This window comes from Helicoverpa armigera, chromosome 11, assembly GCF_030705265.1.
Source record: "Helicoverpa armigera isolate CAAS_96S chromosome 11, ASM3070526v1, whole genome shotgun sequence".
NCBI lineage: Eukaryota > Metazoa > Arthropoda > Insecta > Lepidoptera > Noctuidae > Helicoverpa > Helicoverpa armigera.
Window position 1 is genome coordinate 1,526,382 of NC_087130.1, and position 12,541 is coordinate 1,538,922.

General features: G+C 35.3%; 1 protein-coding gene across 4 annotated transcripts in view; it reads right to left on the reverse strand.

The window, feature by feature from the left end:
- The window catches only part of LOC110373684 (facilitated trehalose transporter Tret1), a 62,812-nt gene that overhangs the window by 24,676 nt on the left and 25,595 nt on the right, over positions 1 to 12,541 (reverse strand). The window contains exon 1 of one of the 4 annotated variants that reach the window (XM_049850519.2): positions 5,495 to 5,617. The exons of 2 other annotated variants lie outside the window; for them this stretch is intronic. In XM_049850519.2, coding sequence (XP_049706476.2) covers positions 5,495 to 5,554 — 60 coding nt within the window. In that variant the 5' untranslated portion in view covers positions 5,555 to 5,617. Of the gene's footprint in view, positions 1 to 316; positions 598 to 5,494; positions 5,618 to 12,541 lie in introns of those variants that run through there. One more of the 4 variants, XM_021331019.3, reaches the window with a different exon arrangement.

A 12,541-nucleotide genomic window follows, 5' to 3' on the forward strand; every position in this document is an offset into this window, starting at 1 on the left:
GATAACTCAATTATTTAACAATTAAATTCTATTCAATTATTGTATTGTAAAAAAACAATATTTTTCTTCTGATTCATTCACAAAGTAAAGTACCTAATATTATCTGTCATTCATAAAAGTGCATATTTGCAAAATGATTGATAGAGTAAATAAAATAAGTTTGCATTAAAAAGAAAATCTTCGCATGATCAGTGCCTGACGAGGCGTTTCAGCATTTTCACTAATAAGTTTTAAATCACTTAAATTCACTTAAAATATCTGAGTATTAATTAATTTACAAATAACTTAATTAGGATAACACTATTTAAAAACTTACCTAATTTCTCGTAAATAGAAGAAAAAAAAAACAAAACAGCGTCTCTTGCGGGCACAAAAGATTCTCAATTCGAAAATAAACCGCCAAATTCTTCGTTTACTCGCGTATTTTAAAATTCGAACTAATAGAGATTACTTTCGATTTTTTTTCACGCACACGTAAACTGTATCGACGGCCTATTTTTCTGAATATCGGCACGGCACTGGCACGTCAGCTCGACTGGCTGACTCGCACAAAGCTGTATTTACAGGAAACATGCGAATATGTTTTAAGTACGGTTTTGACGCATGCGTCCTACAACTATGTGTAGCTTGTCCGCCGGTTTCACTCGAAGTTTTTGTTTACATTCCCGCCTTCCACGACGTTGACGGTATTTCACATAATATTATGCTTGTACTAGAAACCGGTATTTGACGTTGTAAACATGAAAAGAGTAACGTAAATTTTAGGCTATAGCGTGACTGTATGACCTGAAAATTGGTTTTCTTTGGTATTTTAATAAAAAATATTTGAAGTAGCGCATTGTTTAAATTAACCATTAGGCAAATTGGTAGTGTTTGAGTATTTTTTATATGAGTCACAAACATTACTGAAAATTGCAGATTGTCAGAGTTTGATTACCGTCAAATGATGATGATGTGTGCAAAACAATATCGTATTTTCAACATTATGTAGCAGGTAATTTTTATGTCATCAGTTTTTGGTTACATTACCTCCTAAAGTTTCTTGTATCACATGATTTACGATTTTTTAAACAAAAAAGAATTTAATAAGAAATACAACCTCTTTCAATTTATATATAGACAATATTGAACGCTTTACGACCGTACTAAGGTCATATCAGTTCACTGCCTAGTACATTTCCTTTAAAGACACACGTTATCAACGTATATGGAACAAGAATTATAATAATTTAACAACTGACAGAGATAAGACATGTCAATTTATCGATAATCGATATGTTGGTGAAAAAATTATCGATAGGAATCAGCATGACTATGCTTAGATGGTTAATTAGATATTAATTAATCAGTTTTAAGTTCCTACAAGAATAGTTTAAATTTTTATTGTAATTATTTGTAGTTCTGTAAATATCTTTGTAAATGAAGATTCCTATGACAATAATTAAAGATTCATTAAACAATAAAATACATTGTAGACTTTATGGCATTTTCCGGAACAAGTAGACTTTTCCTTCCTACTTCTAGTGGTATATTAAGGAAAGGCATATAAGAAAAACTAGACTCTAATCAGTAATTAAGTACCTGTATCATTAGCATAATCATATTAAGATTTTCCTGAAGTTTTGATGTGCTTATTATTTTTGTTGTGCTGTTAGACTTTTCAATGGGTTTCTCAATACCAGTCGGGGGGTTAGTGTCCAGTTAACAAGAAAACAAGTTACTAGTTAGACAACCCTTTTGCTTGGGCATTGAACTTGAAACATAATAGTGAATTTAATGTAATTTTCAAAGCATTCTAGTGATAAATTATACTATAGTGGAAAGTGTATTTTAATTACAATTTTATAAACTGAAAAAAAAATCTAAAAAAAGAGTGTCAATTCCGTGCCAGTTCTTCTTTACGGAACCTAAGTTTTGGAGTCGTCCAACTAGGTGATGTTCACATATGTGTCGAATATTTTGTGCAGTTGACAGCTGTCAGTTTTCAAGGGAACTAACAGCAACTGTCAACTGCACCAAAAACGGTCGCAGTATAACTGCATTAATAAAATTATGTTTATTTGACCTGTCAGAAATGCTATGACTCTCTTATACTGCTGTCAACAAAGTGTCATCATTCCTCCACTTTAAACAATAAAACCGAAGTGACAGAATATATTCCAACGTTCAATAATAACTTCGTTTCTTATAATTGCAAGGGCAAAGGGCAGTGCTGACGTAAAATACGTATTTATTTTACGATTATTTTCTATAAGGAAATGCAATTTTGTTTGATTTAATTACCGTTTGTACTTATTTTCAATTCAAAAGCACTTATTTTTTAAATGGCAAAAAATTATAATGATTGAAAGTTGACGGCTTAAAAACCTTAATTTCTTTGTCGGCTTTTATTATTTGGATGAAGGAATAGTTATATTCTACAAACAAAATAATAACAATAGTTATTGGCAATTAACCTAGTAGCAATCAACATTTGACCCCATTGCACATGCTCGCTCATCTTACAATCTAAAATAATAGTTCATGAAGTAATTTAATCATAATAGAGTAATACAAAGTGTAGATTAAATATTTCTGCGCGATAATTTTCCAGTACCTATTTAATTTGTGCCAAAATAATTTCATGCAATTAAGTCTGCGGACACGACTTAGAGAGATAGAGAGAATAAGTATGTGACACTGTAATGGGCGCATTACAAAGATCAGGTATTTATGCACACACAGGGCGAGTGAAAACTTTGATTGGTATCAAGATGTTCTTTAAAAAGCGGATACTTTATGTAGAGCAAAAAACAACCAAGAGCGCGCCATCTTTGCGAAAATTGTAAAACATTAAAATATGCATATGTACCTACTCCCTTTAATATATTCATGGACTGTTACCGGAAGACATAACATACCCATATAATTTTAACGATCAACATTGTCAAGTTCTTTTATTTTCTATTAATATATTTTTACTTCCGATTTGCCCATAATATTAACTAGTTTATGTCTCTTGTATAAAAAAGTCGAGTATCTATATCAGATCAGAATTGTCTATGCTAGATATGAAACTATGGTTAAAATCGGATCAGCGTAGTCACGTTCTGAGTTAAGAACGGTTTACATATCGGGTGGACTGCAGTTTAAATTGTATCATAGACGAAGTATTATATTATACAAACGTTTTAATATTGCAATAATATCTAAAACAATCAATTATATAGGTATTAATAAATGCTTATGGAGAAAAGTCAGACAGTCGATAGCTACAAAACTATCCAATTTCCTACCATTTTACCATAAACAATAATACTTGCTTTCATGATAATCATAAAAGTAATATCTATTATTAATGAGCAATCTTCAATTAATATGCACAACATGACCCCCGGATACAACTAATTACAAACTATGTAATTACAACCTCTAACAAGATTGTCAAGCTATATTTTCATGACACGATGACAGAATGTCACAATGTCAACTGTCAGACTCGGTGACCCATAAAAACCGTATCTTATAAAGATTGATGCATACAAAATACTTCCGGCTTGCATGCATTGTATGTACAAATGCATTTGCATATGTAGAAACATACGTAGTAGGTATATGTATGTATGTAGATGTATGGATGGCCACGTGTTTGCAAATAATTATGTAAGTATGTTTGTGGGTGGGTATGTATGTTGAGGTTTCGTGATAATAAGCTAAATTATTGATACAAGTAATTTGCATCTATTGTTCTTGTTTTATTTTTGTACGTATTAGTAGTAGCTGATACTACGTCATATAGGTACCTACCCGGATAAAAGAATTATATGTAGGTATGTCTTTACTCAAAGTAGCAACAGGGTAGTTTCCAGGGTCGAAATAATGAAATAATATTTAGTCCGCTTTTTAGATAATCAAAAAATATTGGATACGTATTTTTTCTTTTTTTAATTAAACATAAAATGACAAAGATAATACGCTTCAAAAATTAGGAGTGGGGGCCTTTTACGTCACAGTGTCCTGAAAATTGTAGCAACTTGTGACGTCACACTCAACTTTAACACGCTATATCTTAACAAGTTCTGATCCAATTTAAAAAAGAAAAAATACGTATCGCTTAATTTTGGACAATCTACAAGACGGAGTAATTATTATTTTTTAGGAAACTAGCCTAATTCAATCTTAATTGGTTCAGTAGCTTTATTTTTACAGACATCATAACTTTAGTAGTATTCGTTAATTTAAAAACTGTTTAGTATATTTAAGAATTCCGCTAAAAACTTCAAGTCAGTAAAAAGTAACTGCTTGAGTTAATAAAGTAGCACTCTTAGTTGTTTTTTCCGGCGAAAAACCCTCCGGAAAACTACAGGTAAGAAAGTGACCATTCACCAAATCGAAAAGATTCCACTATGTTCCCAATAAACCTTTTCTCAAAGTGCTCTATAAACCTGACCTCGAAATAATATATCGTCCTGACCCAATTTTGGGGCCAATATTTGTCACCAATATTTGAGGAGTTCCGCTCCTTGAGGTGTGGTTTCAAAAACTACCAGTCAATTAACTATTGACTCACTATTTTCAATGACTAACTGGTACCAGGTACTTTTTAGTGAATGTAACCTTTTTACTACTTTTAGTAGTCTACGCCCATAGGTGATGCATTTCGCAACAATATGCTCTACATTTTTGGTCCTGATTCATCGGTTAAGCCCAATTGTTGGAATTCAAGGTTTCTACCATTGTACGTATCTACATGTCTATGAATGCCTTACAAATGACACTACTAGATTACACTTGCTTTTACCAGTAAAACAAAATGTCAAAGTTCGTGCACAAATTAATGAAAAACTAAAAAAATATGTAAACATCTTTAAGTAAAATAGGTACGTCAGAACTAAAAAGCAGTGTTTAAATAACGGCTACTTTATTCAAAAAGTATTTAGCATGTCCGAAAATTATCCAATAAATAGTACCTGCCTATAAAACTAAGATAAATAAAAGAAAATGGATTAAATTGTAAATAAGACTTTACGACTTCCTCTTTTCAAGTCCTTGAATTATGCTCGTCGTAATTTCAACTTGATTGTAGTTATTAAATCCTTTGTCTCATATCTTGTAACATCTAAATGGATACGGCCATATTGTTTTTTTACGCGGTAAAGTCCCTTATGTCAAGGACAAGATAGGACGTGAAACCGCAAAGGAAAAGTAATCAAAATAAGTACCTGAATAAGACTTTTTATTACCATCAATATTTTAAATTCCGGTAACATAATTCAGTTTTGGAAATAAAGTACTTAGATGAGTTTTGATAGCGAGTAAATTGTAGGATAAACTTCAAAAAACGGTTCTTGGTCAGATTTCAAAAGATGAACAATCTTACATTAAAGGTACATGAGAAAAGTTCATAATTAAATCGTTATTAAAGCATTTATAAGTACTATATGAAAATATAGTACTTATAAAAATGAAGCTCAATAATTATAATGCATAATTGATAATTAGTAAATGCACATACCCCATAATACAGAGATGAAAGCCTCTTCATTTTCACCAAAACAACACTGTCCACAACCATTTTGTATCCAAAAACAGTTCTTAAAAACTTTCAAATAAAAAAAAAAAAAAACAAAAGACACCACAAACTTTTCTAAAATCTGAACTGTCAACAGAACTGTCAGATTTCAAAAAGAGTTCTAAAAAACGATTTTTAAGACGGTTTAAAATCCGGCCTTCCTATTCTTGAAGGCTGACTGCGTTGCAATGATTTCCTTCAAGCGTTTTTCGTCGTATTTATTCTCTCAGGGATATCTCACACATTTTCCTTGAGTTTACCAAGATTTGCGGAGCCTCGAATAGTAGCTAAATTAAAGCTGTAGGTAACATAATGATTAACTGTGCCTTATTAATTTGTTTTGAATATTCTATCAAACAAACCTTATTAATTTATTCTTTGTTTTTTTCGTGTCGCCATGTCATTTTTGAGTAAAATAACAGGTTAAACTAGATTTCGGGCTACCTACAGGTCAATATAATAAAATATTATATTCATAAAGATTAGATTTTAATTAATTAATTAGGTACGATATTGGATTCTGTTTTTATACTAATAACGTCACACAACAGGTGCTCTATGATATTTGGAAAGCATAAACATAAAGCTCTTGTTTTTCTTGATAGTCGATTGTTTCTAAGAACAATATTTACCTTATCGGACTGAAATGTCCCCACCTAAAGTTTTTTAACCAGGCTGGTTGATATGTCAATTAATTTCTGCTAAAACTAGGTAAAGAATTTAAATTGGAAATTAGCAAACTTGTTTCTAGGTAAAAGGAAAACTAGCCCTTTGGGGGAATTTCCCAAATTAGAAGTTACGTAATATTTTTCCTTGTTTGTAGTTAAAATTCTATTTCATAATTTGCTAATTGTTTATCAATTATAGCGTGAGTTGTATTCTTTATATGTATGTTACAGCCAAAGTAGTAAGTCCGCATATTATACATATTATCTAGCTATTATTTATAATATCTACTCAATTTGGATAAAGTGATAATTGACACATAATTAATCACATTAACTAGCAATTTTATATAATATCTCCATAGACTTAGATAATGTAATAAAACAAGTAGGTAAAGATTATTATTTCATGTTAAGTAATTAAAGTGCCTGGTAGCTGAACTTAATACAATTCGAAAAAGGCTAGTTAGCACAGTGCACCCCATGATAGTAGCGAAAAGTCCCCTCTTTGAAGTGTGGCTCGGGCCACTGTACCGACGGCGACGGCCCGGAGTGTGCCCGGGAAGAGCACCGCCGTGTCCTCGTCCAGGCAGTCGGCAGCGGCGACCTCTCGCACCCGGCCCTGGTTCAAGCCAAGGTCCGGGGCGAGAGGTACTGGGATGCCATCGTCTCCATCTCTCCATCTCGAGACGACTCCCAGCCACCGTAGACGAGAGCCTGTGCGATGAGTTCGGGTGCCTTATCGGCCTTCCGTCTCCTGGGAGACACGGACCCGTCTCGGCGGTTCGCGTTGTTTAAGCCACTAACAGTCTGACCTCCCGCTGCACGCTCACGCTCACGCTCTCTGAGTGCCTCACGCTGCTCTCCCCCAGTCGGAGGAATCATTTGATGATTTATTATAAAAATAGTCGATAATAACTTGACGTGCCGTTTCTAAGAATTAGTAAGTAGTCAGACGATTATACCATATTTATTACTTTGGCTAACTTTGACCAGCTATTATGAATTAGATCCAGATAAAGTGATTAATCTATCACACTGTCTAGTCAATTTGGGTATTATATACAATGACCAGTCATTATGTATAATATATATTTAATCACTTTGGCTGTAACATGTACACGACTTTTATTATACACTAGCTTCCACCGGCGGTTTCTCCCGCTTTCTAAGCTTTGCGTTATCACTGCACCCAGATAAAAAAGTAGCCTTTAAGTATATGGCTATTTTATATCAGTAGTTATTTAGTTACCTATAAGCCATACTACTGCCAAGTTTTATCAAAATCCGTTGATCCATTTGTGCGTAAAGAAATACCAACACACACACGTATCTATAAAAAACTTCTGCCTTTATATATATGTGTGATGTTTTCAAAATGTACGTCACATAATATCTAAGATGATACATAAGTATACTTGAACAGGAAACTAAGCTGTAAGGAAACTTGGCGTATTGGATTTACCGTATGCGTAAGGATTGAGGCAACTGCCTCGTTGGTCTAGCTGTCGCAAGTGCGGCTGCTGAGCACGAGGTCTCGGGTTCGATTCCCGAGTCGGGCCGTAATCGCTTTGTGGGTTTTAGAAGACTTTCACAAAGCAGCCCGGAGCCTGGAAACTGGTGATTGATACACCCGTGCATCGGAGAGCACGTAAATGTCGGTCCTGCGCCTGATCTCTCTCCGGTCGTGTCGGATTACCGTCCCATCGGGCTATGAGAGTTAAGGAAAAGTGAGTGCACCTGTGTCTGCGCAAATGCTCGTGCACTATAATATGTCCTGCGTAGTTGGCTAATCTCCTTACATGAGAGCAGCCGCCGTAGCCGATAATCGGCTAGGAGGACATCATCATCAAGGATTGAGGCAAGGATAATCTTAAATAAGGATAATGTAATGAAAGTATATTCTAAACGTCTTTTTTTGTTGTTTCCGTACATAACGGCAAAAAGCAAAGAGCACTGGTACTCAGCTACATCCGGTTAGACTGGAAGCCGACCCCAACATAGTTGGGAAAAAGGCGCGGAGGATGATACTAATAGGTACATAACGGCTTTCCGACAAATGTTTCAATCTTAAGTTTTATTTGTCTTAAATATCCTTTCCATTCTTAAAAGGAGGTCTTTACTATTTTCCGAAGTCTGGTCTTTCAGACCTTCAAGTTTCAAGTATCAGCAGCGTGCTTGGCAAAAGTCCAAACTATGTCGGTTTAGACCATTATATCTCGAACTTAAATAAGTTTAGTTTGTAATATGTTACTCTAACTAACATTTCAGAGGCTGTTATAACTGTAAAATTTAATATTGTATTTTGATCCTGTAATTTGGCTTAGCTAAAGCTTAGAGTCGAGAAATACATTAAAAGTGTTTATAAAGTTGGTGAATTTCACCCAAAATATCAGCTGAATAAAGTATAACAAATTAAATAAACCTATAAAAGAAATGTCCTTTGCTACGTGATTCAACACATGTCATTTTTGGTTTCGATGACGCACAGATACGCACATTGCATGCTATATGTACTGTTTAGTTTTCCTCAAAGATTGCGTGGATTTAAAGGGAAATACGATACTGTTATTGAAGTAGTACTTATGTCCTGATATTTCCTACAGTACACAACTCATCTAGTTACAGCTTGTAATAATGTAACGGGATTTTGAAATAAACTTTACCTATGTATTTACCTACACTTGCTTATATTTAAATGCGTCATTTATTTTGAGGATACCTAAACTTTAAAATACTCTAATATTAGATAAAGTTATCGATAAATAAATGTCATTTATAACCATAGTCTATAAACAGCAATAAATCGTAGAGGATTCATCATTAAACCAAAAAAAATCTTGGGTACTGCGTCTGTGAAACAAATGTCATTTGTTAAAATTGCAGAACAAGTTAGATGAATAAACATTTTTAGAATGAAGTTTTCAAATAAACACTGGTAGATACCGGATTGCAGAAGTATTAATTTATGTTTTAATAAGTAGCTTCAAGCCAGTAAATCTGACACCAGTCTAACCAAGAGTATTGGGTTGCCCGGGTAACTGGGTTGAGGAGGTCAGGTAGGGCAGTCGCTCCTTGTAAAGCACTGGTACTCAGCTACATCCGGTTAAACTGGAAGCCGACCCCAACATAGTTAGGAAAAAGGCTCGGAGGACGATGTAGCTTCTGCCTTCGGTCACAAATCAAAATGGATTTGTATAACACCCCGTCACTTTTGCGTTGGGGGTTTAAAAATTGGACTATGGATGGGGACTATTGGAGGGACGTCAAACTTACAGTTTTGTTAAGTAGTGAGTTAGTGAGGAAACTAATTGCCTAAGTAATCTTTAGGGAAAATTGAACTTACTTGACCTTATTGTTCATATAATTTTTGATGACTAATACTTTTGTTTTCGTTTCAAATGTCAGGTTGTAATAAATAGTCTTGAAAAAAGAATACCTACTATTTAATAAATAGGGGGTAAAGTAGCTTTTTAGATTTTATACGGTTGTCATGATTTATTACCACGGACTGATTTATGTGCTTATTTTGAAACGAATGAATACAAATAACAAACACATCCTAATACAATAAAAAAGTGAATTTACATATTGAAATATTTACTTTGATTTGAACTCCCATAGATCTAGGTAGGTGTTGTAACTATTAATAATCTGTGATCAGGTATCCACTTAGGGCTCAAATAAACCTGACTGACTAGATAGCCTAGAGACCTAGAATGATGTAGGTACCTACACTTTGATCAGACAGATTAACTTAGAACTCCAATCAAAGAGACAGTCATCGTGATTCATAAAGATACCTATATTATAGAGTATGCACAAATCACTGCAATAACAGATACGTTTACTAATTAAATAAAGGTTAATTTCACTGTAGGGTTCGTAAGTGGTTAAACAGCTACTAGTAAAGGAAGTGGTTACTGGTTAATTCTACGAATTCAAATTCTTTATCAACCTATACCAGTTGCTAGTGGTCACATAAAATGGCAGGCATAATGAAATTATTTTGAAACTACCCGGAAAAGAGTAGCTCATAAAGTAAGAGTTTAAATTTGGTTTAACACAGATTCACAGATCAGTTAGTTATCTGCCTAGTTCCAATACTGAAAATAAGTATTGGGACTCTGTTTCTTTCAGGGTTACAATATTAGGCTGAGTGACGACAGCTTTGCGTGGGTATGACAAAGATTTGCTATTATTTCCTCCCTATAAGATTTCCAATTATTGTCCTTGTTTTATTTCGTATCTATCTCTACATTAATCTATGATACTGCTTTTATTCTGGTATATGCGTCATGTTCTCTCAAATAAATGTATTTTCGTTGATTACCGAGTCCTTAAACTTGTCCCACAATGTTCCTTTTATTGTCCATGAACCAGTCTGACAGAGAGCAGTGTCTATGTCAAGGGCGGCGCGTGCGCCGGTGCGGGCAATGTGACGTCATCACCCACGTTTTCATATTGCGCGGTATGTCAGGTATGTAATTCGCACGAGACTTTATCAAGGTTAGTATAGTACCTTAGGGTGTTAACAGAAATTAAGAAGAAAATAAAAGCGTTGAGAACCTAACACCTCCTATTTTTGGTCAAAAGTACCCAAGTGTGTGCAAATGTTAAAAGTTTCACATTAACTAGGACAACCGGTCTTTCCTATGTTTGATACGCATATATTCGTTTTTCTTTAAATCGTTTATTAATCGTTTACAATTTGTTGAGACAAAATAAAATTGGGAAAAGAAAAATTTTCTTCCATGACAAAAGATGACAGAATGTGACAGCCAAAGTCCCGCGGCGCACGCAGCACGTTGCAGGTTTACATGCCGTCGTTTACATGGCGGCAACATGGCCCCGGCCTTGGAAACAGCCGGTTCCAACATTTCGGATTAGCAGACACATCGTCTGCTATGGTGACACTGGCAGGGGGCATATTTTCGAGAATGCCCTACGTGTGATGCCCGATGACGTCAGTAGGTCGGCCACCCTTGAGATACCATCGGTTCCAGGATACATTCGTATGATTCTCCCTAACTTCCATTTTAGTGGCGGCAGGTTGTCGTCTTTTATCAAAGCCAGTTGATTGATAGCAAGAGAATCTTGACGAGTTTTCCACTTAGTGCGCGTCTGCAACTCCGCCACTTATTCCTTCGCCCATCGTTTCCAGAACGTTTGCCTCATCTGCTCAATAACGTCGTAGCGCATTAATCGATGAATCGATATTTCAGTCAGATCTCTGCAGGCTGGAGCAGTCAATGGCCGGCCGATAAGGAAATGGGCTGGTGTGAGGGGTTGGAGGTCGTTAGGATCAGTGGACAGGGCAGTTAAGGGTCGGGAATTGAGGATGGCTTCAATTTGTGCCAATACCGTACTGAGTTCCTCGTAAGTGAGATTAGCTGAACCGATTACGCGTCGCAGGTGGTGCTTACACGATTTCACCCCTGCCTCCCACAAACCGCCAAAGTGAGGAGCATACGGAGGAATGAAACTAAATTTAATGTTGTTATTTGAAGTAAAATCATCAATATCGCTACTGTTACTTTCAATGAATGAAACAAATTCTCGTTCAGCACCTACAAAATTTGTTGCGTTATCCGACATAATTTCAGCTGGTTTACCCCTACGGGATATAAAACGTTTCAAAGCAAGTATATAATCTTTCGTTGATAGACTTGTAACTAGTTCAAGATGAATGGAACGGGTACATAAACAAACAAACAAGCATATGTAACTTTTAGTGAGACTTGCACCCCTCCCTCTTCGATTCAATATCATCACTGGACCCGCATAGTCTACCCCACAACGCATAAAGGGGAACCCAGCTTCCAGGCGTTCAGCGGGTAAATTACCCATGAGAGGCTGTACAATTTTTCCCTTAAGTCGCGTGCAAGTGACACAATCGTGGACAGTTTTCCTAGCTAGGTTTCTCCCACCAAGTTGCCACCAAGTCTCACGCACAGAAGCCAAGAGTTGCTGAGGCCCACAATGCAATAACTGTTTATGTTCATGCGCAAATATCAACATAGTCAGTCTATGTTTACTACACAACAGAATAGGATGTTTCTGTTGTTATCGAAAGAATTACAATTACATAGGCTGACATTCGACGCAGCCGATTGAATGAAGAAAATCTATTAAAATCTACTAAACAATCACTATTCTGATTACTACACACCATACTCGCATGTTGAACCTTTAATTCGGGAAATTTTTCCTTATCTATGACAACATTATTTGACCATTCAATGTCATGGCTCTGTAAAAAGACTGGCCCGTGCCACCACAGCATGTCGATTCTATAAAATATCACAACTCACTTCGACATCAC